The sequence below is a fragment of the Pelecanus crispus genome, chromosome 4 (assembly GCF_030463565.1).
Source record: "Pelecanus crispus isolate bPelCri1 chromosome 4, bPelCri1.pri, whole genome shotgun sequence".
Taxonomy (NCBI): Eukaryota; Metazoa; Chordata; class Aves; order Pelecaniformes; family Pelecanidae; genus Pelecanus; species Pelecanus crispus.
Genome location: NC_134646.1, coordinates 81,184,669 through 81,209,454, shown reverse-complemented (window position 1 = coordinate 81,209,454; position 24,786 = coordinate 81,184,669). Strand labels below are relative to the sequence as shown.

At 45.9% G+C, this 24,786-nt stretch overlaps 2 protein-coding genes across 2 annotated transcripts in view; one reads left to right on the top strand and one right to left on the bottom strand.

The window, feature by feature from the left end:
• EIF2AK3 (eukaryotic translation initiation factor 2 alpha kinase 3) overlaps positions 1-5,716 on the top strand; it is a 37,413-nt gene extending 31,697 nt beyond the window's left edge. The window contains exons 13-16 of the mRNA XM_075709035.1: positions 988-1,155; positions 1,698-1,799; positions 4,115-4,177; positions 5,222-5,716. Of these exons, the coding sequence (XP_075565150.1) occupies positions 988-1,155; positions 1,698-1,799; positions 4,115-4,177; positions 5,222-5,398 (510 nt within the window). The 3' untranslated portion in view covers positions 5,399-5,716. The remainder of the gene's footprint in view (positions 1-987; positions 1,156-1,697; positions 1,800-4,114; positions 4,178-5,221) is intronic.
• Positions 5,717-10,005: 4,289 nt separating this feature from the next.
• On the bottom strand, positions 10,006-16,500 carry LOC104032584 (histamine H2 receptor). Its single transcript, XM_009484976.2, has 4 exons — positions 16,482-16,500; positions 16,082-16,370; positions 11,762-11,938; positions 10,006-10,684 (listed from the first exon to the last, which is right to left on the bottom strand). Exons 1-4 carry the CDS (start codon positions 16,498-16,500, stop codon positions 10,006-10,008), a joined length of 1,164 nt encoding a protein of 387 aa, XP_009483251.2.
• Between the last annotated feature and the right edge of the window lie 8,286 nt (positions 16,501-24,786).

Here is a 24,786-nt window from a genome sequence, read left to right as displayed (position 1 = left end):
AGCATGGATCATGTTCTCCCAGCCTTGAAGGTCCAGGAGCTCTGAGAGGAGCTTGCCCAGCACCATCTGCCTCTACCACCCCTCGGCCCTTTCCCCGTACATAATCCTGCTGCTTCTTCCCCCTTGCAGGATCAGTCTGTTCTTCCTCACAGACTTGTGTGTCTGTCTGTGGTTGTAACTGAGGTGGAGCAGTCACGTTCCAAAGAAATAATTCATTTGGCCTGTGCTATTCTGTCAGCCACAATGCAAGTCTCTTGAGAAACTGTCTGAAATATGGACCATTAGCAAGGGGGCATCTCGCTTCCAGTCTGCTTTATCAGTAGGTTAAGCCACGGATAATGGTACCTGGCAAACGAGCTAAAAGAGAGTTAAGCCGGATCATCACTGTTGCTGCTCCTGTGAATTGCAAAGTTCTTAAGTGTCTATCAAAAACAGATTTTTAATTGGTATGTAAACAGCTATTCCCACAGTTAAACTGCACGGTAGCAGCTGAAAAGCCAGCCTTGTTCCCAGGCTTCCAACGTATCTGCCATTTAACACTAAGATGACATGCTATGTGCTGGTTAATAATATGATGAATGGGTTTAGCACTCAGATTAGAATAAAAAAGACTGAGAGTCAGAACTCCAGCAATCTGGTGTGAATTTGCCATGTGATGGAGAGTTGGACAACTTATCCATGCTGTTCCCCACAGCTGTTGACTTTTGTGCATGTTACTTAGCAGACCTGTGTAGTGTTAGTAAACCTCTACTGGAAGACAAGAAATGAGCAGTTTTTCAGGAAAGAAGACTATTTAATGTAGGAGTAATTTCTTTTTCCTGAATAGCTAAGATTCCTAGCTGTTTCTGCTAACCTGATATTTAATGAGCATTTTTAGCCTTGACAGTGTGGCTTATTTGAATTAGACAAAGTGTTGTATCTACTCAAACACAGAGTCTTGTTTATTACTTACATATTTTTTTTCTTTTCACCTTTTTTTTTTCTTAGCCTTCCAACATATTTTTCACTATGGATGACATAGTAAAGGTTGGGGATTTTGGACTGGTAACTGCTATGGACCAAGATGAAGAGGAGGAATCGGTACTTACCCCAATGCCAGCTTATGCCAGGCACACAGGACAAGTAGGGACCAAGCTCTACATGAGCCCAGAACAGGTTTGTGCTCTCTGCTCTAAAGCTACATCTGGCAGCACCTGGAAGACACCTGAATTCCTGGGAGCTCAAAGATCAGGCGCTCCTTCTAGTAAATTGTAGCAATCAAGTTACTTAAATTCTTTCTCATCAAAGTAGAGTTTTAAGCTAAATTGAATTCCAAAAGTAATATTTTAATATATATATTATAGCAAAAAAGTAGCTAATGATTTGTACTTAAATGCATTCATTTATCTTTGTTTTAATGTAGTAGAGAACCATATAGTATTCAAGTTAATTGAGAAAGGACACACTATGGTGCATGAGGTTTAAATAAGCTGAAACATTTCATGTTACAGTTGGATCTGCAAAGAGGTGCTGATGATCAGGACCATGCTCACCCATGCTTATTGGAGGAAATTTGCCAATATGCCTGTTCTGTAGTTTTCAGCTCTGCACAGAGCTAATCACTTCCGTATGTTGACTTGAAAGGGGGTTGTTTACATTGTACATAGTTACATACAGCGAGTAGCTTGATTGACCTAACCTTAATATTGAATTTTCAGATCTGTGGGAACACCTATTCGCACAAAGTGGATATCTTTTCTTTGGGACTGATTCTCTTTGAGCTGCTTTACCCTTTCAGCACACAGATGGAGAGGGTCAGGGTATGTATGGTATTGGATGATCCTCAGATTGATCATTTGTTTAAAATGGTTATTCGCTTGGTGAAACACTTGCAAGAGGTTGTTCTCAGTTTTGAAAAAGCCTTGCAATTAGGAGCACAACTTCTTTATCAGCATTTTACAGACCCCCTGAACCACTGAAAATAAATTGCAGTCTTCCTAGTGTGTGCAGTTGAATTGAGGCCTTAATTTCTTTACAAAGGTCCTCTGTTGTCACGCCAAGTAAGAGAAACTATTGAACTAGGATATCCAAGAACTCAAGCAACAAATATAGCTTGTGACTTTAAGCCTCCCAGCTTGTGTTTCGTTCAAGAATTGGAACCATGCTGTGCATTTTTATCACTTCTTCCTTCGTTTGCATCTGCACTGCTGTTTCCTTTTCCTGTAAGTGTCTTAGCTGTGAGTCTCACTCAGCTTCACAATCTTCCCAGTAATTGATGACTTTCATTGCATCAGCTGTGAATTTGGGAGGTTTGATAGATCATAACTCTTCCTTGCTGTTAAAATGCACGAGATCCGTCTTGTTCAGGAACAACTTAATAGGGAACAGGGGTACAGCCAGAAAGGCTTTTCCTCTTGTGTATGGTGACCAGTGACCTGTGCAGGGAAAAAAAAAAAGTCATTACAACCTGTATTTATCACTTATATGTACTTGGGGTGTTCAAATTCTCATGTGAAGATGGATTGTTTTTAGCAGAGATGTAAGAGGCAGCTTGAACTGTACCATGAATGCAGCCTGACCAAATGCAACACCAGCATAGGTGAAGCATTCTCTTGCTTAAAATGCTCTGACTTTCCATGGTACAAAAGAGTGTATTCTAGAGGAGGAGTAACAGTGCTTATCTTGAACCCCTTGCACTGGAACCAGTTTCAGTTTCCCTAAATAAAACCAGTTTTACTGACACACATGCCCTGGATTCTCAAGATCTCCTGCAGCAGTGACTACAAGCTTTCCCCGTCCAGTTTCTGCCCTGAGTATAGAAGCAAAGGAAGTAATCAGAGTGAATCCTAAATTGCAGCTAACTCCAGTGTTTTACTTCATAAGAGGGTAAAAAAAGTGCCCTAACTTCCCATGACTTTCACTGTCATTCCACCTTTTTTAATAAAATCAAAAAGAAACCCCAACCACTTTATTGTCAAGTTGTGGAGTTTAGCTACTGTAGTAGTTGGTTCCGAGTTGTTTTGCTGAAGTTTTTGTTGGCATCAGCCAAGCATTAGCACTACTTGCTGAAGCAAAACATGTTCTGCCTGACCAGGTAGCCCAGCAAATTCTAGGAATCTGTGACAAAGGGCTGGAAAAATCCCAGAGGGGGAACATGAGACCTGCCTCTGTCTCAGGCTGTCGTTAGCTGCTAGTCTGTGACAGTGCAATTTATTTCCAAATTAGATGTTTGAAAACAGATCACTAAATGCAGACTGAATTGGTAGAGAAGGAGAATGATTTTTTTGAAGCATTTTATTGTCATAAAACTCAGTTCTCTTGAACAGGAGTTTGACTATTGCCCATCACTATTAACTGGGCAGTTTATACTTTGAGTGGAGTAATAGTGAATTGAATTTTGTTTTAACTTTAGAATTCATATATTTTGTGCTCAAACTTTTGTAAAAGGAGATCCTTCCTAAAAGAAGTTAAGTGCTAAATATTGCCCTTCTGCACTAAAAACATGCTAAAGTGGGTCATGGGTTGCTGGCAATTACAGAACTTAAATTCATAAGGTAGCCTGCCACAAATAATTGCGTGGTTGAGCATGGGAAAATTACTGTCACGAGGTGGAGCCAATGTGCTTGTTATGGAAGAAACACTGAAGGAGACCAGCTGCCTTGTAAGGACACCGAAATATGCAACATGAGCTTTCGAAACTGCTGATAAATCTGCTCATTAGTCCATAAATCTTAAATAAAGACTAGTGCTTGTGTTGTTCAGACAGAGCCAGTCATTTCTTGTGTCTTAATACTAGTGTAGGTGATCTTGGGGAGTGTGGGTGGTGCACAGATTTGTTGACTTTGTTGAGCCAAAGTGAGAAAGTACAAGTTTGTGTGTCTGGCTGGTTTTAAACTGCAGAGATCAGAATTCTTGTAACATGATTCCTTATTGCAGGCTGTATACCTAGGGAAGCAGCAACTTGCCCATTTAAGTATGTTGTGATTTTTAACAGCTAAAGCAAGACTTTAAACCAAGTTTTTTCCATCGGGCTGATTTGTTTGCATAGTTTGCATATTTTTGAAGAATAATAGAGTAACACTATTGAAGAATGGTATTTTGGAAAAGTTACACTTCTTTCTTAATATTTTTGCAGACCTTAAGTGATGTGAGAAATTTGAAGTTTCCACCATTGTTCACTCAGAAATATGCGCAAGAGGTAAGTATATCTGATGCTATTAATTGTAGCTTTTTTTCTTTGCTTTCCAATTGCTTTGCAAGTAAAAATGAGGAAAAAAAAAAGCTTTCATGTTAAGGCACGTTTTACTACATGTCAAAGCTGTAACATTACAGTAACATGGATGCTGATATTTTTGTCACACAGTTTACCTCCAGTAACTATACAATATTACCTGGCTTCCCTTTGTCACTTGATAACATTCATTTCACGTGAATCCTGACATGATTTCTTGCAACAAGTCCATATTCACAAAGAGGACGTGCAGAGTTCTGGACAGGTAAAGGGGAGACTGTAGGTAGCACCATGGCTCTATGGGATCTCGCTCCAGGAACTGGATCTCTCAAGTGGGAAGCCATATGAGCAAATGGTGCTGTGTTCTTCTTAGTCAGATCTTTAAAGTGATATGGTTGCAGATAAAGAGGAGGTGATGTACAAAACCTCTCCAATAAAAAGCCGAGATGCCTTCAGGTTTTCATGGTAGCTTCAGACCAGTAGCTAAATGAGACTAGGCTTTCTTGCTTTACAGCTGCAGGCTGCCCAGGGGAATGTGATCTGCTGTGCTCAGCTGGAGCAGGACACTGTAATTCTGATTAAATTTGAGACAAATACTCAAACTACCTGTATATTTAAAGGAAAACCTGTAATTTGCTGTGAAAAAATTACTGCATGGCTTAAAACATGCTGGCTTAAACAGGAAGCTGAAAATTACTTACAAGTTATATTTCGTATGTTTTTAAATTCTTTTGATTGCAAATAATGTAAAGGGTTTTTAACTCTATGGAACCTTGGGTCAGATTTGATTTGCCAAATTGATTGTAAAGACAGTTTTAACAGATGCGCAGTGGTACATTTTCAAATGTTTAATGCACTTGTAACTATTGTGCCAAAGCACTAATACCCAAATGAACCAGAAGGCAACTGGGGACACTTTTCACTTGTTCATACAGCCACAATTGAAGTCAGAACATTAAATAAAAAAGAATTTATGACTTGGTTCATGTAGCACGTCATGTTTTCTTTTAGTACACTATGGTGAAAGACATGCTCTCTCCAAGTCCCACGGAAAGACCGGAGGCTGCAGCAATCATAGAAAATCCTGTATTTGAAGACTTGGAACTCCCCGCAAAACCAGTCCTTAGGCAGAGGTCACGGACAATGAGTTTATCAGGAAATAAGCATTCAAGACAACCAAGCAAATAATTATCCTCAGGATCACTTCCACTCGGCAGGTTTTACAGGGATTGTTCAGCAGAAGGATCCTATGATGCAGAATGGGAAATAGTTTACTTAAACTTTTTTTGCCATGTTTAATGTATAAGACATAATGGACAGATTTTCGTTTACGTTGACAGCCAGTGAAAGCCAGTAACCACACTTTTCACATTCCATTTTTCTTACCTTAACTCTCCTAGGTGGATGGGTCCAGCTACTGTGCTTACCAATGTTGTGCTCCATTATCGTTTTTTGGGGTTTATTTGGGTTATTTTGAAGCTTGTAAAAGTCAGCTTGCTGGGTAAGTGAGAGATCTGTAACATGTAAATAGAATTAAAATACTGTATTTTTATAGCGCAAATTACAGTCTCTAAGCCTAGTGAGTATCTGTTCGGATCACTTGCTCTTTGGTGAGATGAAGATGATTTTGAAATGAACTATGACTCCATTTTTGTCCCTGGTGGGTAAACTGGGAATCTGCACTATTTTTAAAGCAAAAAAGTACCACAGTTGTACATACTGTCACTCTCCATAGCCAGCCATTAGAGGAAATAATTTCATACTTCTGCACTATAGTAGATCTTAGGGAATGCATTTTATACAGATAAACCTGTAGAGAAGGAAAAGGAACATTTTGCTATTAAAAAAGGGGGTTTTATAGGCAGTGGTTGGAAGAGCCATAGTAAAAATTATGTACGAAAATGTTGTGATTCTGAAAATTTAAACCTAATGAAGTTATAAGTGTCGTATGTAATCTTGTAGATTTGTACTTTTTAAAAAAATCAACTGGTAGGCATTTGTGTAATCTGCTAATTTAACTGCCCAATGCCATGCTTTTATTTCTCATTGTAAATATGTTATTTTTTATTTATAAAATACAGAATCAATCCATTTGGGTTGGTGGTGTACAGAGTGCACTTGCTATAATTGTTGAGTGCATTAATTATTGTGACTTCTTTCAAGTCTAAAAGATTTAATAAACTTTTTTATTTATAAAAAAAAAAGCGGTTGTTTCTGTTCAAAACCTACACTGGTGTGTGCTGCAGATGGCAGCCTTGTGCAGCTGGAACAGGAGGGACGGGCGCTGCATTTCTGTAACTCGCTTTGCTTTCCTGTCTCATACTTGCCACACTGCACGTGATGATGCAAATACGAATATGCTGCTTGGGAGCGAGATGCTGTCTGAAGAAAGAAGGGAACTGAGCTCTCCTGAACTGCATGGATTATGGAGGCAATCTCTCAACTGTTAACAGAGAGGGAAGGAGAAGGGATAATTCTTACACTGTTAGAACTGTTTTTTCATAAATGCATTTTCCTGTTTTACAGGCTTAAATTTTTGAAGTTGTAGTCTCTGAAATCAGTTTTGTAAAAAGATGCTGGATTCAAATCCTTCTGGGGATCACTGTACTACGGTGTGACACTGTGGCTAGCAATTAAACTACCTGACGCTCTGCAGCCTTATGATAAGGCAGAAGTAGATTACAAAGACTGTCGTCTTGTGCTCTTGGATAACTCTGCTAGATACTGGCTTGTCCAGTTGAAGCCAGAATGCTGCAGTGAATATTTGGTCAAAACCAGAACTTTATCGACTTTAGCTGGGTTAAAACAGAAGACAGTTAAGTGTGTCATCTTCCCTTAGATTTCCCTGTTAGCATCAGCTATAAATGCACAGTTGGATGGCTGCGTTTGAAGCCTGTCTAGTTTCCCTGCCATGATTACTGACAGAGCATAGGAAATTAAGAATAAGGTATTTTTAACTTGCTGTATATCTGTGCTGGATGTACGTAGCTGCCTATTCCAAGGGCCCTGCAGCATGTCCGTACCAAAAGTGAAATACACGTTCACACTAGGTGTGTCTGTGCTCTGGATGTTACCCTTATCCTCAAAGGCGTGTACAAACCCTACCCTGCGTGGTGCATGCCCAGCCACAAAAGCACCCGGCCACGCTTGGCTTTGAACTGCCCGTGTCAGTGGGTCTTTGCTTCTCTTAGCACTGGATGCTGGAGTGTGTTGTCCCTGTCTTCGCTCCTTTTTGCTCCATGGTTTGCTTAAGAAGGCCTTCCCTAACCAGAGAGGTTTTCCTCTGAACTCGGGTCTTGCCTGCACGCCCTCATTTCCCTGCCTCTCGCAGCTCCACTTGCTCTGCCCCATCAGTGGGAGAAGAGGACGCTTCTCTGCTATGGAACATCTACTGGGGCTTCACCACCCCCATCAGCTCCAGAACTATTTTACCAGCTCTTCAGAACCAGGCTACCCAGAGGGGTGCACCTCCAATGTTGTTTTCCTTCTTTAAGTCAGGTTTTAATTATACTACACTTCCCTGTTCCATCCCTGTCCTTCTGCCAGGTGATGTTCTTCAGTCAACTCAGACCAAATGGTCAACCATGACTGAAAGACTGAAGGCCTTTGGTCCACTGTGCATTTGCTCTATGCTGACATCCTGGAAAGGAAAGCAATGAAAGCAGGCGTTTGTCAGTTCTGTACAGATGACAGCAGCAGCTTTCCGTGGTGTTGGTGAGATCCCCGTCTTTACCTGATGGCCTTGGTGGGAGGAACATCTCATGGCTCGTAGTTCATTTGCCACCTTTCAGTTTATGAACATCTAGAAACCAACTATCAGACTGTCTCAGGTCTTCCTGTGGCCATGGAAATGGGTGTGCACCTTCCTGCCACCTTTTTTTGCAAAGGGCCACCTGAACACAGCGGCTAGCACAGCTGCCAGCTCATGGCCCTGCGAAAGGGAGCTCTGGTCTCGGGCTCTGCTGTGGCATTGCGCTCCTGGACTGCTCTTGCAGAGGATGCTGCCTATCCCTCAGCTCCCTCCCCGCCACAGCTCCTGGGGCTGAAACATTTCCTCGTCCTCTTTATCAACATGAACTGGGTGTCAGGAGCAAGAATCCTGCCCTGTCCACCTTTGTGCCCGCTGCACCTAGATGCTTCCCCCAGAACAAGGGCAGGATTGTGTAGTTAATTCTCCTTGCTGCCTCCGTGTTGTTACTGGAGTTGTAGGAGCTGGGAGACCTTACCCACTCCATGAAGAGTCATTTAACAGGAGTGCCAGTGTTGCAACCCCAGGTCAGGGCTGTATCTTCTACCAGGCCCTTGAGAGAGAACTTCTGACGCTTGTGCCGGTGTCTTCAGTAGCTGAGCTCCTCCAGGCAGCAGCTACTTGCTTTTTGCTACACCTCTGAGGACAGTCCTTTGCTACCTTTGAGCTGGAAGACTAGAAGGGCTCAGGACTTCTCCAAATCCCCCCCTTTTTTTAAATTTATTAACAAAGTGTCATTCTTCACCCCTCTGAGTGCCTCAGCCCAGCAGTTTTAGCATTAAATGTTAGCCTGGATACCTTTCTGCTGTGTTTGCTCTGCTTCCCAGGCTGCGGAAGCCTTGCCTGTCCCAAGTAGATGACTGAGTGCTCAGAAAAAGCTATTTCAGAAACCATCCTTGAAGTGTTTCACGTCCACAGAAGGTCGGTCTGAGTGCAGTGACCCTTCCGTGTAAACCAGCGTGAGACCCCATCGGAACCGTGCCGGGGGAAGCCATGGCTGTTGTCGGAGCGGTCACCAGCCCTCCCCGTGACCCTGCTACAGAAAAGCTGTGGTCCTGGGGGGCTCGGCTCCTGCTTTCGCGCACTGTTACGATGCTGCAGAGACATTTGGGATCAGTCCTGCCTCTTTAGGGTAATCCTTCAGTGAGGTACTCCATGGCCCTCCTGTGGGGACCCAGTGCTGTGTGCTGCTCTTTGAAGTCCAGACACTTGGGAGTGGTAAAAATAATCATTCCCACTTAGCATCTTTCTTTTTTATGGCTGTGTGGTCCAGCAATACTCTATAGCTACAGTCATAGTGTCAAGGCATAGACATCACGTGCAAAAACACACAAGTAAGTAATAGTTCTTCTTCCCCTCCCCTCTTTGTCTGGTCTTGGTCACCTGCAGCCCCCTCCGAACCCCCTGGGCATTCGGTGCTCCGGTGTTACAGCAAGTCTTGCTCATCTCCTGGGGTCTGCCACATAGGATATTCCCTTCCAGAATTAATAAGGAAACTCACAGATAATTCACAGAAAGCCACTGAAAGCTCTGAACCGCTCGATATTTCAGAAGCAAATGAGTTGAACCCCAAGCAGCAGCCCAGACTGCAGAGTGGTGCCTTTGTAAAGAAGTGATCTCTGCTCTTTGACCACATCCCTCCTGACTCCCATACACTGACACACATGGAGATACTAAAACTGGTCAAATTTGTGATATAAGCTGCAAGATGAGAGCTACAGTGGCTTGATAAGGAACAAATACTTGGTCCCACCTTACGTTGCAGATCACCAGGATGTACACAAAGACAAGTTCACATGATCATACTGATTTTTTTCCCCTAGAATGAAGATTGAATCTGTCTTAGGAAATGCTCATTAAAAGAAAATAATTACCCAGGAAGGAATTAGCTCCCTTAGTTGTAACAAATTGCCCCTAAATCTTTGTCGTATGCCCCCAGCTGTAATACTGCAGCCCTCCTTCCCCTGTTTTCCTACCCGTTATTTTTCCATTAGGATGTGTTCTGGCACTTTCTGTACCTCCACCTCCAGCAACTGATTCTGAATCCCTATTGCTTGGCTTTGCCCTTCAGGGCTCCATTGGGCACTGGCACCGTAATGCTATATTCCTGGTCTGGAGCAGTCTTGGAAAACGTGGCTATAGAAACCATGTCTTCTCCTATGTCCACCTGAGACCTGTGCCTGCAAACGAGCAGCTTCTTCAGGGCCCGTTGGAAGTCCCGGTTCAGGAAAGCGTAGAGCATTGGGTTGATGGTGGAGTTGCAATACCCTAACCAAGTGATGATCTTGAAGGTGTCAACCAAGACTGTGCTGGTAGAGTCAGCGCCTCTGGCAGCCAGCCAGACGTTCAGGACAAAGTATGGCAGCCAGCAAAGCACAAATACTGAAATGATAATGCTAATGGTCCGTGTGGCCTTGTTCTCCAGCTGCAAATGGTTCTGCCGCTTGCTGTTGGGGTGGTAGTGAATCTCCAGGGTCTGAGACATGATACGAGTGGCCTTGAGCCGTGAAGCTCGGTAGATGAAGAAATACATGCTGCACATGACCATGAAGGGAACGAAAAATGCCAGAGCAGAAGCCACAATGGCAAACATCCAGTTGGTGACAAAGATGCATTCTCTGCCTGCATCAAAGTCCACCCCGGGGATCTCATTCCAGCCTTGCATGACGGGAAGGAAGGAAATGAGGGAGGAGTATACCCAGACCATGCAGGTCATCACGATGCATCTGCGAAAGGAGAGACGGGGAGGGGAGAGAGGGTCTGAGTTATTTTGAGTTGAGAACATCCAGTACGATTCAATCCCCATGGTAACCCGTGTGGGATATCACTGCTCAGCAGTCCCACAGGGCTTGGAGAAGGGAAAAAGCCGGGGTACAAGAAGTCCATGCATGAATATCTCTTAACGACTGTGTAATTGGGCCTGTGCTTGGCAGAATTGGGGTCAGTGTAAAGGATGCTCAGAGTTGGCTGAAAAAAAGAGGAGGAAGGGTTTTACAGAGGATTTTTGTTAATATTTAAAACAACAGCATGTAGATTTTTCTATTTGGTTTCAGCTTTAATATGTGGCCATTATCGTATCCTCTGAGGAGCAATAGGGGTGAGATCCTCAGTACCGCTGCAGTGCTTGCTCTGCAACACGGCGTGCTGCTCAGCCCCCTCCTCGTTTTGGTGACTGCCCGTGCTTCACAAATCGTACACAGCAAGAGTTGCAGTGGGAAAAACATCCTCAAAAGAGCCTGAACCAACCTTGTAAAACACCCTGCAGCTGCAGTCCTCTCTGCCCACCCTTACACAACTTTCCCCCACCCTGCAGTCCTCATTTCAGTGTTTCACATGAAACCTTGACAGGAGGTTGGAAATTCATCCTGTTTTCTCTGCTTTCCCCCCATGAATATCACTTCAGAAAACACTGAGTTTAAAAGGGGGAAGACTACTGCTACATGCATTCTTCTGGGTGTCATTTCCCTTAGTCCTTGGGAAATTCCCATGCAATGCCTGGGAAGGGCACACATTGTAGATACAAGTCAGCCCACGCCACTGGTTTCTACCCCGTTTTGCAACCCATCCCTAACTCAAAAAGTGCTTTCCCAGGAGCACCATCAAACCAGCTCAACTGCATTCTCCTTTTCTCCCGCACCACATTAAAAGTTTTCTGCAAAGTTTTAAACAGTGGAAAGATCCTTTTGCCCCATCGCTCTGCTTTTGGGCAGCAACTGTCAACAGCTCATTTGGTCCCTAGTCAATATAGTCCATGGCCAAATGAAAATTTGGAGGGACCCAAAGTGAGGAGCAACTCCACTCACCTGCCACGGGACATCCTTTTTGAATAGTGGTACGGGGTCACCACGGAGCAGTATCTGTCCAGGCTAATGAAGCACAACGTGACGATGGACGCAGTGCAGAACATGACGTCAAAGGAGATCCAGACTTTGCAGAACAGCTTCCCGAACAACCACATCCCCGTCACCTCATAAATGATACTGCCGGAGAAAACAGGTAGAAATCAAAACCGGAAGGACTGATTTCATGCATTTCTCCAAGATTCCACTGAGGTAACATCATATTTTAACACAGAGGTACTAAAGATGGGTGTGCAGCTCAGTTAGACAACAGGGATTCACCCTCAAAGTGCAACCCAAGGCAATAACCCACCGGTGGGGTGTGGCTGAAGAAGACCAAACCTGTGCTTTTTGCCTTCACTCTGGTATAAGTGGGTGCCTCGAGAGAGGTGCTTTGCCCCCCAAAGCTCCCCAAATTTACATCTGCACCGCTTTGTTAATCACAGCTTTTTCCAGTGCCCTTTGCAGCACAGACTTTTATGATTTCTCCCCAGTTCCTGAGGCATGGAAGATGCTCCCTCCTCCAGAAAACTCACTTTTCATCTGATCTCATGCTTCAAACTGGAGGATTTCAACTCTTGGTTAAAAAAAAAAAAATCCTAGGAGGAAGCCTATGCAGTTTGTACGTTATGTAGCTCACAAATGCTTCAGCGAGGTAAACACACCAGCAAAAAGCAGACATTATGCCAAAATTATTCCTAACAAAGTCAAGAGCGGCCTGTAGGAAGTGAGCAGCGAAGGAAGGAACATATGGCAGCTGTAGGAAGGCTGATGCATGTTTCTATAGCATTCAATTAGATGCCATTCACTTCCCCTTTCTTTCACCAGCTTTCTGTAGCTCCTGGGGTGCTGCTGAAATAGCCATTGTGTGTGAATTTGATGTGAAAGGCTGAGTAACTACCTAGTCCTGCAAAGCTTTAATTATCCTGTACCTTCACAGCTTGCTGGTCAAATACAGTGAAAGCAGGGCTGCTGCGCTGCAGTGCACTCAGGTGGGCTCTGCCATCCGGCAAGGGCAGAAAGAGTCAACTTGATGTCAGAGAAGTTAGAAACCAGCCCATGCTCTGCACCTAATTAGCAACTACTCATTAAAATAACTTTATGAAGGTTGTTTTAGAGTACAACTAATGTAAGTGGGTACAGTGCTGGCTGAAGGGCCCCAGCCCTCGGCAGCTTTTCGTTATGCAGCCAAATTCAAGCAAAATTCAAAAAAAATTCAAGCAAACGTTAATCTGCAGCAGAACCTGTCCCTACAGCATGGTGACCTCCACAAGGGCAGCATGGAGGGTCCCACTGCACACACATGGAAATCACAGAATCATAGAATCATAGAATCATCTAGGTTGGAAAAGACCTTTAAGATCATCCAGTCCAACCATTAACCTACACTACCAAGCCCACTCTAGACTAATCAAGGGTAGACCAGACTAAACCATATTCCGAAGTGCCACATCTACCCGTTTTTTAAACGCCTCCAGGGATGGTGACTCCACCACCTCTCTGGGCAGCCTGTTCCAATGCCTGACCACCCTTTCCGTAAAGAAATTTTTCCTAATTTCCAGTCTAAACCTCCCCTGGCGCAGCTTAAGCCCATTTCCTCTTGTCCTATCGCTAACTACTTGGGAGAAGAGACCAACACCCACCTCACTACAACCTCCTTTCAGGTAGTTGTAGAGAGCGATAAGGTCTCCCCTCAGCCTCCTCTTTTCCAGGCTAAACAACCCCAGTTCCCTCAGCCGCTCCTCATAAGACTTGTTCTCCAGACCCTTCACCAGCTTCGTTGCCCGCCTCTGAACACGCTCCAGCACCTCAATGTCTTTCTTGTAGTGAGGGGCCCAAAACTGGACACAGTATTCCAGGTTTCATGTTTCATGGCTCTTTTTTAGAAGGGGAAAAGAGACATAGAAGTTGAAGCACGGGTCCAGTAACGGACTTGGGTGTCTTGGTGCCACTCCTGAGGAAGCCCTCAAAGCCTGTGGCGTGAGCACTGCGGCCATCCAGAAGCGGAGCGTGCTGCTGACATGAACATCCCTGCAGAGAGATCCCAGCTGAGCAGGTACCCAGCTCCCGTCAGCATCTGGTGGGATGCTCCTGACCTAGCAGATGCTCTCACAGCACAGGGTAGCAGATACCTGTTCCCTCTTCTCTGATGCATAAAGTCTCTGCAGCCTGGAAGTGATGCTGCTTAAAAAGGAATAATAAAAGCCCAAATAAATGCACAGTATGAGCAGAAGTGAAGTCACCTCCGTGTTTCACTTACACTTGCAAAAGAAAAGGGTAGCTGGAATATTCAGCCTGGAAATGACTGGGCTAGCTGGAGTACCCAGGTGACAAGCTAAGCACAGTGGAACTGCTCCTGCAAACAAGCCAAACCAGGAACAAAGCGGAAGTCTTACACTTATGAAATTAAGGCACCAGACCTGCAGACTCCACCATTCCCAGCTGCAGCCCAGATCCAGCCCAGTTTAGCCTGATAACTGGGAATGGGGAAGGAAGCAGATAGCCAGGCTGCTGCAGCCACATCAGCCAGGTGCTCGCCCACGCACCCGCTCGGAGCCGCTGGCAATCCTCAGCGAGCAAGATCGGCCAACCCAGAGACCCTTCTCACCCCTGTCTGGCGAAGAGCCGCTTCCACAATCCCATCTTTCTCCAACATAGAGCAACCCCCCCCCAGCTGTCAGCAAAACAAATCTCCTGGTTAAGTCACGACCCTCATTCCCACCGACCTGAACAGGGTAGGAGAGGTTAGACCGTGGTACAACTGAGCTGCAGCCCCAGGGCAGATTTACGGAGCACCAGGTGGAGGGGAGAGGCAGGTGGATACAGACGGATGATTTCAGAACCTGAACTTAAAAAATTCACCAAGCTTAGAATTGAAATCGGCAGTAGTGTTTTTTTAAAGGGCATCATTAACTGCTTTTTTTTTCACCTGACATTATAAACTTAGAACTCAGTTTGTAATTGCTTGTTGGGAAAATATCTTTCAGTGCCAAATTCAAAAGCGTAGGCAGCCCTGTGAGAACTGAAACACAGAACATAAAACGAGTTCAGCTTCTTCATATTGCTCCAAGAGCACTAAATAGGGTGCAGCCCCCCACTTTACACAAACCCACGGCCCTTTTGCAGCACAAGACAGCCAGAGCCTACAAGTAAACTGGTTTCTGGATTTGTTTCACTATGTTTTAGCCAGGTAGAGAAGCTCCTGTAAATATAAACCTCAAGCAGGGAGAACTGCCCTCTCAAGTGCCTCTTCCTCCATTAAATATAGGGGGAGCCTAAATTACCCTACTTATACTAAAATAAAATCCTTACATTTACACAGAGAGAGGGGAGATGGCCTTTGTCCCCATGTCAACGCTGCCAGTTATTGATGTGCAGTGCAGTCAGGCCATAGGGGCAAAACAATTCCCCCAAATGCAGCGAATCCCATTTGTTACCCGCTGCAGACTGCAATTCTTCTAGTCGGCTTATGCAGGCAAAAGATTTATTTTGCAAGGTCACCAGCCTTCCCCACAAACTCCACCAGTACATTGTCTGAACCAGAAGGAACAATCAAAATTCTGGGTTTCACCAAGAATATGAAGAGTAACATCACTCCAATAGCCTTTCAAGTTCAGTAGTATGAAATAATCCATTTTCTTACACTTAGTAAGGATCTTTTTTACTTCTCCCTCCCACTACCAGAAAGGAAAGGATAAGGTTAAAGAAGTGTAAAATCGAAAGCACAGAATTTAACTCCACTGATTTCAGTAGTCATTCTTGACTGAGAAAAATGAGGTAAAAATACACTCTGTGATTTTCTCTGCCTTTGAAAAGCAAGCAGGATCAATGCAGTTATAGCACTTAATGCTGACACACCAGTGACAGTCCTCATCTCACATTCCCCAAACACTCAGAGCATGCAAAATCATTTAGCAACCATGTTGGCCCCGTATGCAATGCAGAGCTAGTCCTGGAAGAGGGAGCTCATCGCACTGGAGCCACCTGAAAAGCTGGATATCTAGTTCGGACCAGCAGCCAGGGTCCCTCTACAGCCAACAGGAGAAATACCCTTGGGAAGTCTCCTCCATTTGTTATAAGGGGACTCATTACAAAGGGTAGGGAAACTGAGGCACAGAAGCACATACAATCACTGACCCACAGCTAAGCTCTTTGGAGATCCCAGCCCCAAGCACAGCACGTGAACTTCTAGCCAGTCCTGCTCAAACAGCGGCCACCAAGCTAGGAGAAATGACATTGCACACACACAGCGCCATCCGATCTTACCTTACGAGCACTTCTTACCTAAAGGGCATGACCAGACAAGCTACAAGGAAATCTGCCATGGCCAGGGACATGATAAACATATAGGTGACGGTGCGCAGCCTCTTTTCCACCACCGGGCAGATGAAGACTACTGTATTTCCCAGGAGCGTGATTAAGTCAATGAGGGTTAATATCAGCCCAATGACCACCTCCTGGAGGCCGATCCCTGCCCCGTTGCCACCTCCTTTCACAAAGGAGGAGGCAGTAGAGGAGAAATTAGAGAACCAAGATTCGTTTTTGTCCATCAGCATCTTCCCACTATTAAAATCTGAAAGAGAGAAAAAAATAAATGAGGACTTCAATGCACATGACTTGTAGCTCTATGAAAGGAAGTACAGAAATGTTTATGCTTCATTTACTTCAAGAAAAATCCACACACCCTGCTGTGTCTGTGCCATCACTGTCCCATGGCTATCAGTCCATTAGAAGTGTCTGAAATCCTGAGGGTGAGGATAAATATGCAGCACTGGTTGAAGTCCTTCATGGCAATTAAAAGCCCTCCTGTGAATGAAAATGCATCATCAGGTGAAGCGTGATACAAAAAAAAAAAAAAAAAAGAAAAGTGCTGAGAGCAGAGAGAGGACAAGGAAGCAACTGAAATCCAAAATTAAAGCAGCTCTGCTAAATCCCACTGAACAGCATGCCATGAGGTTGGAACTAGATGATCTTGAAGGTCCCTTTCAACCCAAACCATTCTATAGAATCATAGAATCATAGAATCATTTAAGTTGGAAAAGACCTTTAAGATCATCCAGTCCAACCATTAACCTACACTACCAAGTCTACTCTAAGCCAATCAAGGGTAGACTAGACTAAACCATGTCCCCAAGTGCCACATCTACCCGTTTTTTGAACACTTCCAGGGATGGGGACTCCACCACTTCTCTGGGCAGCCTGTTCCAATTCTTGACCACCCTTCCCATAAAGAAATTTTTCCTAATTTCCAACCTAAACCTCCCCTGGTGCAGCTTGAGCCCATTTCCTCTCGTCCTATCGCTAACTACTTGGGAGAAGAGACCAACACCCACCTCACTACACCCTCCTTTCAGGTAGTTGTAGAGAGCGATCAGGTCTCCCCTCAGCCTCCTCTTCTCCAGGCTAAACAACCCCAGTTCCCTCAGCCACTCCTCATCAGCCCTGTGCTCCAGACCCTTCACCAGCCTTGTTGCCCGTCTCTGAACACGCTCCAGCACCTCAATGTCTTTCTTGTATTGAGGGGCCCAAAACTGGACACAGTATTCCAGGTGTGGCCTCACCAGCGCCGAGTACAGGGGGACAATCACCTCCCTGCTCCTGCTGGCCACACTATTCCTGATACAAGCCAGGATGCTGTTGGCCTTCTTGGCCACCTGGGCACACTGCTGGCTCATTTTCAGCCGGCTGTCGACCAACGCCCCCAGGTCCTTTTCGGCCAGGCAGCTTTCCAGCCACTCTTCCCCAAGCCTGTAGCGTTGCATGGGGTTGTTGTGACCCAAGTGCAGGACCCGGCACTTGGCCTTGTTGAACCTCATATAGTTGGCCTTGGCCCATCGATCCAGCCTGTCCAGGTCCCTCTGCAGGCCCATCCTACCCTCCAGCAGATCGACACTCCCACCCAATTTGGTGTCGTCTGCAAACTTACTGAGGGTGCACTCAATCCCCTCATCCAGATCATCAATAAAGATATTAAACAAGGCTGGCCCCAAAACTGAGCCCTTGGGAACACCGCTTGTGACCGGTTGCCAACTGGATTTAACTCTATTCACCAATACTCTCTGGGCTCGGCCACCCAACCAGTTTTTTTTACCTGGTGAAGAGTACACCTGCCTAGGCCATGAGCCGCCAGCTTCCTTAGGAGAATGCTGTGGGAGACGGTGTCAAAAGCTTTGCTAAAGTCCAGGTAAATGACATCCACAGCCTTTCCATCATCCACCAGGTGGGCACCAGGTCATAAAATGAGATCAGGTTGGTCAAGCAGGACCTGCCTTTCATGAACCCATGCTGGCTGGGCCTGATCCCCTGGTTGACCTGCACTTGCCTGTTGAGTGCACTCAGTATGAGCCGCTCCATAATCTTCCCTGGTACTGAGGTCAGACTGACAGGCCTGTAGTTCCCCAGATCCGCTTTCCGGCCCTTCTTGTAGATGGGCGTCACGTTGACAAGCCTCCAGTCATCAGGGACCTCCCCTGTTAACCAGGACTGCTGAGAGATGATGGAAAGTGGCTTGGTGAGCTCCTCTGCCAGCTCCCTCAGTACCCTTGGGTGGATCCCATCTGGCCCCATAGACTTGTGAGCATCCAGGTGGCGTAGCAGGTCATTAACTGCTTCCTCCTGGATCATGGGGGCTTCATTCTGCTCCCCATCCCTGTCTTCCAGCTCAGGGGGCTGAATGCCCTGGGGATAACTGGTCTGGCTATTAAAGACTGAGGCAAGGAAGGGATTAAGTACCTCAGCCTTTTCCTCATCCTTGGTGGCAATGTTCCCCCCTGCATCCAGCAAAGGATGGAGATTCTCCTTGGCTCTCTTTTTGTTGTTAATGTACTTATAAAAACATTTTCTATTATCTTTTACAACAGTGGCCAGATTGAGTTCTAGTTGGGCTTTTGCCTTTCTAATTTCCTCTCTGCATGACCTAACAAGATCCCTGTACTCTTCTTGAGTTGCCTGCCCCTTCTTCCAAAAGTGGTAAACTCTCCTTTTTTCCTGAGTGCCAGCAAAAGTTCCTTGTTCAGCCAGGCCAGTCGTCTTCCCTGCCAGTTCATCTTAGGGCACACAGGGACAGCCCGCTCCTGCTCCTTTAAGACTTCCTTCTTGAAGAATGCCCAGCCTTCCTGGACCCATTTGCCCATCAGGACTGCCTCCAAGGGACTTCTATTTACTTGCTGGATTTAGTGGTTTCCTTTCAAGTTAAAAAATAAAAATAAAAAATAAAAATCAAGAAATAACTAAAGCTGTCTAGAAAAAATTAAGAAGGAAAGCTCCTCCTTTGCCCTTCCTCACCGGACCTGGGACTGGCTGACTGAGACCTGAAGCTCTCCTGCTCCTCCAGCACTGAGAACAAGCAGGTTTGTTGGACATCAAGCTCTGTGGCAGGCCCCTGAGCAGGCACTGCTAAAAGTCTTACAGGGTGTCTTAAGTACAGCAGTCTTAATGAAAATGTTCTTTGGACAACACTTCACATCCTGATAACACCCCATGAAAATAAAATAAAAAATCCTGTCTCCAGCTCTCACTTTGTTGACAGGAAAGAGGATAATCTGCGCCATTCTTTCTAACAGCCCCACTGAGGATGTCATCACACTGGATGAGCTCCTGTGGAACAGTTTGATTTCAATGCAACCACACTTCCTGGCAGAAAAATTGTTCAGCCCATTCTCCTCCCTACGTGGTCCGCACAGACGGCACCGTGACTGCTGGCTGGCAAGACCACATGGCGACGACACATGGCCACACAGCCAGCCAAGTTGCAGCACCTGTCACTGCAAGGTCCGTTACGTGGTCCACGTCCATCTTCCAGCTCACCTGGTCATCTGCCATCTCCCATACCTGCTGGGAGATGCTGCTGTCCTCACACGTCCAGGGCCTCTGCAAGGTCTGGAAACAGTCCTCTGATCTCCACCTCGAGCTGACCCCTTAACCGGTTTAAGCACGTGAACACCACCCAGTCAGCCCTACATTCTCCCAGAAGAGCGTGCAGCATTAAGATAGGCTCCCAAGACATGAACAGCAAAAATCAGGTTTAATGAAAAATCAATGGTTTAAAAAATCAGTTTCAAATTCTAAGGTTTAAAAAAAACAGGTCTTAAGATTTAAAAAAATCAATGTCAAATTTTTGGTCTACGGCCTTGAATAATCATAGATGAGAATGATAGTTTCGTTTTCTGGGTTTTTTAGATGTAACACTGAAACAAGATGGTTTAGAAGTCACATCTTCCTTCTGCTAACAATGACTGTGCTCTCACGGTTGTTAAGTATGTATCGCTGTTAGTACAACTCTAATTAAAGCAGATCATTTCTTACACAAGGTTGCTCTGGTACTGACCTGTGAACACACACTGCACTTGCATTTTAAGTAGAATTAGGACACAGATATTAAGAGTTCATCTCTGCAAGCTCTCTATGCGACTCAAGTACCACCTTAGCCACCAGTCTGGGTTAAAAGGTCTTCTGAAGTGAAAAACTAACAGCAGGTTGCTTAATGCCGGATACATTAGGAGCATGACACAACGATGCACAAATACAGGAGACAAATGTGCCCACACTCACAAAACATTAGAGAAACACTCTCTTGGTCATGCTGCTTTTTGGTCAACGCAAAGAGAGGCTGAGGGGCTGGAAATGAGACTCTCCTCATTCGACATCCACGAATTCTCAGGCAACAAGAAGAGGGGATGACAGATGCTTGAAACTTCAGGTTCGAACCCTGAACTCTAATTCAGGGTTCAGACAACAGGGTCCTGCTGCTCCTGGCTCCTTTTCAAGGATCCCCGGGCAGAGAGTCCCTGGAAGCTCATCCGCAGCCTGTGTCACAGCCAAGCACCCGAGCTTGGTGTCTCTCGTCCTTTTTGCCTCTGACTGGGCAGCCAGCAACTTATCTCTTGCTAAGAAGTGCTACTCCACAACCATCTGGAGAATTGTTAATACAGGAAAGCGGGGGATGATACAATCTGAACATCTCTGTGGAAATCTTTGGGACAAAGCAGGATGTGCCATCCTTCCAAAGAACGTAATTCCACAACTTAAATATTGGAGCGTTTAAATTCTCCTATGAGCTGCAGCAGCTCGTGGTTAGGCTGCTGATACAGCACAGTGTCTGTCTTTAACATCAGTCTTTCAGCCTTTCCTGTAAGGAGCCTTCTTAAATCAATGGGTTAAATGCCCAGTTGTACCATGATGTGGGATCATCCCAGGTTTTCTGGGGATCTCAGATGCCTTAGGGTTTGTGTTGTTCTTATTTGGACATTACAGTTTTTCTTCCCTTCAAAAATTGATGGGCTAGATTCTGTTCTCAGTCTGCCTGAGAGAAGCGACTCCATCATTTCAGCAGTTTTCCTTTAATATACTGAAAGTTTGACCTAATTTATTCAGCAGCCAAACCCCAAGTAAAAGGTTAATTTCATCACTAAACGGTATGTTTTGATGGCAGGGGAGGGAAAAAAAGCTCTGCAATCTTAAGGTTGACTGCACTTTAAAAATCTTAGAGGAATTACCAAAATTGGAAATATATTTGCTGCCAGACTCTGCTCCTCTGCTAAAACAAGTACGAATCAGCGTATGGCAGCATGCAACCGTACCTGCCCCAGGACCTCAAAACACAATTCCCTCCTCTCCTCTGCCGCGAGCCGAGACTGCAGCAGCTCAATAATTTGTCGAACAGTGCATTGCTCTGCAAGGCTGGTGTGCGGTGATAAAGGAGGAGGAACATCCCTGGGGATGCTTCCACCTGTAAAATACGGATTCAAGGAGACCACGCAGCCAGAGAGCCTTTGCACTGACTTTCCTTCTCTCTCTGTCTTCCTCCATCCAACTTTCCCATCTGAAGGGCAGCATTTCCCAGGGCACGAACGGTTTCTTTCCACCCCCAAATTGGCGCAGAACAACTCCTACAACCTCTCTGACAGCTAACCAGCCCCAGGCGTGGAAACCCCGCAGAGGCAAACGCGCAATCCTTACCTTCAGCACTGACCGCCGAGCGCAGCCGGCCGGCTTGGAGCAGCTCAGCGCTGGCGCTGAGCCGGGTGCCGGGTGCTGCTCCCAGCAGCAGGGTGCAAGGGACCCACACCGGCTGGCAGGGCTCCCGGATCCCATCCCGTCGAGCTGCTCCCAGCCTGAGGGTGCAGGGCCCATGGCTTCTGCCCCAGTGCAGGGTGTCGAACCCCCACCTACAAGACAGCACAGGTTTGCCCTTTGAGGTCTCCCCCTCCAGCAGAGCTGAATGCTCTTCCGCAGCAGAAGCGACTCGATTGCAACCACTTCCCCGAGGAGCGAGGAGGGACTGACGCGCGATCGCAGCAGGAAAACTCAAGGCAAAGTTAAAGCCACGCTGCAAATGCCGGGGTGCCCATTGGCGTTAGGGGAGCGACTGAGCGGGGGAGCCAAACCCGGGGCGGGGGGGGGGGGGGGGGGGGGGGCAAAAGCCCCAGCCCCTGATTTGCAAAAACACCAACCCCTAGGGGGCAAAACCCGAGCCCTGGGGTGCCGAATCCCACCTACCAAGGGTCAAAAGCCCCAACCCCCGGGGGGCAAACCCCCTAGTTCCCGGGGTGCAAAACCCCAGCCCCTCGGGAGGGCAAAACCCAGCGATGCTGGAGGAAGCATCGCCCGGAGCAGGGGGGGACCGCCCGGGGAGGGGCTGGGGGGTCCTGCCCGGGAAGGTCTGCCTGGGAGTGGGGGGAAGGAGCGGGGGGAGCCCTGCCCGGGGAGGCGGCGGGGGGGAGGCAGTGTTTGGGGGGGGTCCTTCGGGCGGGGGGTACAGGACCTGGCTGGGGGGAGCCTGCTGGCGGAGGGGGTCCCCGCGGGAGCGGGAGCAGGGGCAGCCCTGCCCGCAGGACCCGCCCGGGGATGGGGAGGGGGTGCCGGTGCCGGCACTTACCGGCGGCGGGGGCCGCTGCTGCAGGCGGGGAGCGGAGCCGCCCGCCCCGCCCCGCCCCGCTCCGCGGGAGGCGCCCAGCGCTGCGGGCGCCGCGGGTCCCCGGGGCAGCGGTGCTTTGCTTTATCGCGCTCACCCCAGCCCTTCCCAGCGCCCAGCAGCTGCACGGGCACGGCAACCGCGCAACTGGATGAAAATAACAAAAAAAAAAAAAAAAACAAAAAAACCACCACAAAAAAAAACCACCACCAAAAAAAAAAAAAAAAAAGGCGTGCAATCGGATTGGCTTCCCTGTTGCTAAAAGCAAAGGGGTGCTTTGCTCATAACCTAAACCAAAATGCTAAAAAAAATCCCAGACTTTAAGAGGAACCTGTTAGCATTAGCGTTGGTCAGATGTTACCTGCCCAGCCCCTCTTTGCTTTGCCGCGGAGGCCGAGTCGGGCGCGGTGCGATGGGATGGTGGCCGTTGGGTTTTGGAGCAGAGCTGGTCAGGTTGGAAGCTAGGCGCTGGGCTGTTTAGGCATGTCTCTGGGGGAAACCCGGCTAAATTGGCTGCTTGGAAAGGAGAGGTCCTCCTCCCGGCTGCAGGTCTGGGCTTGAAGGAGCGACTGGCACCGCTCGGACTCCTCAGGGAGCTGATTCAGCTCAACGGTCTGGCAGAAAATTAACTTGGCGAGAAAAGGTATAAAAATCTGGTTCTTTGAGAGCTTACGTGAGTGTCACGCCCAAAGCTGGGAGCGTGTAAACCTCGTCCATAGCTCCTGTCCTAAAACAGCCCCTCAAATCACACCCAAATGCGTCAACTCTTCACACTTGCTTACTATCACCAAAGAGTCCTTCTCCTTTCCCACCTGTTTTCCAAAGACAATCACTAAGCTTTTGGACTGTATCTTCACCCATCACCAAAAATATCCTTGGAGCATTTTCTCAAGGAGTCTGGAGAAGAAACGTCTTGAGCAGGGTTGGTGGAAAATAAAGAAACCCAGATTTACTGTCCTCTCCCTGGAATAGCTCAGCTGTTGGCTGGCCATTGCCCTTTCAGGTTTCAAACTTATGTTTGACATTAACAATCAAACTGTGATGGATGAGCAGGTTTGGAACATTTTGTGTCATATTTATTGCTTCAGAAATAGCAGATTTCCCTTTAAAACCAGCAAAATCTACTTTAAATGATGCTTTTCCACTCCAGGAATGAAAAGAAAGGAAGGAAGAAAGGGAGAAAGGGAGAAAAGGAGAAAGAGAGAAAGAAAGAGGGAGAGAAAGAGATAAAGAAAGAAAGAAAAGAAGGAAAGAAGGAAGAAAGGAAAGAAAGGAAGAAAGAAAGAAAGAATTTGTATCACACCCAAACACTATCTCATCTCTGTATTTTCCTTTAATAAGGAAAAAATATTTTCTATAAAGGTGGAGAAATAAGTAATGTGTGAATCAAAGTATTTTGTGAATCTAGATTGATTTCATTACCTTAGTTAACATCAACTTCTGCGTATTTCTAAAAAAGTCAGTTTTGACAACTTCTGTGTAAAATACTTTAACACTATTGTGTTTAAAGTTATCCTCTAATTTACATTTAATTTAAAAAAAATACTTATACAACTTGAAATCTGAGCAAAATATTTTATTTCTGATGAAAAAGAGCAATTTTCAAACCTGAAGGAAAGTTTTCATGTACATTTCACCAACCCTCTTTGCAAGCTGAGCTCTTAAAGCCACTTTCTGACCTCCTCCCTCACGCCGTTAGTGCCACTGAGCCAAATGGGAGCACCCGACCCGGGAAGATAAACAAAGGGGAAGAAGTTATAATAAAAATAACTTAGAGATTGAGGGTTTTGTTAAAAAGCTTGTACCAAACTCTGTTATTTCTCCAGTGCTGACTACCAAACATCAACAAATAGAATGAAATTGTATATAATATATATAAATTATGTATTATATCATATCATATATTATTATAGTATCTTATTACATATTAAAATACAATATGTTATCTAATTAATATTTTATCTAAAATATTTACATTATTTTTTATATATAATAATACAGAAACAAGAAAAACCTTGCCATTTTATATAAGGGCTGGCTTATCTTTTTTTTGACAGAACCTTCCTAAAGCACGCTT

What these genes read in the sequence shown, in the direction of transcription:
- LOC104032584 (XM_009484976.2), bottom strand. An exon ending in TGTCTGGTCATGCCCTTTAG is followed by an intron (nt 11,939 to 16,081) that starts GTAAGAAGTGCT and finishes TTTCTCCGGCAG; the next exon opens with TATCATTTATGAGGTGACGG. An exon ending in AAAAGGATGTCCCGTGGCAG is followed by an intron (nt 10,685 to 11,761) that starts GTGAGTGGAGTT and finishes CTCCTTTCGCAG; the next exon opens with ATGCATCGTGATGACCTGCA.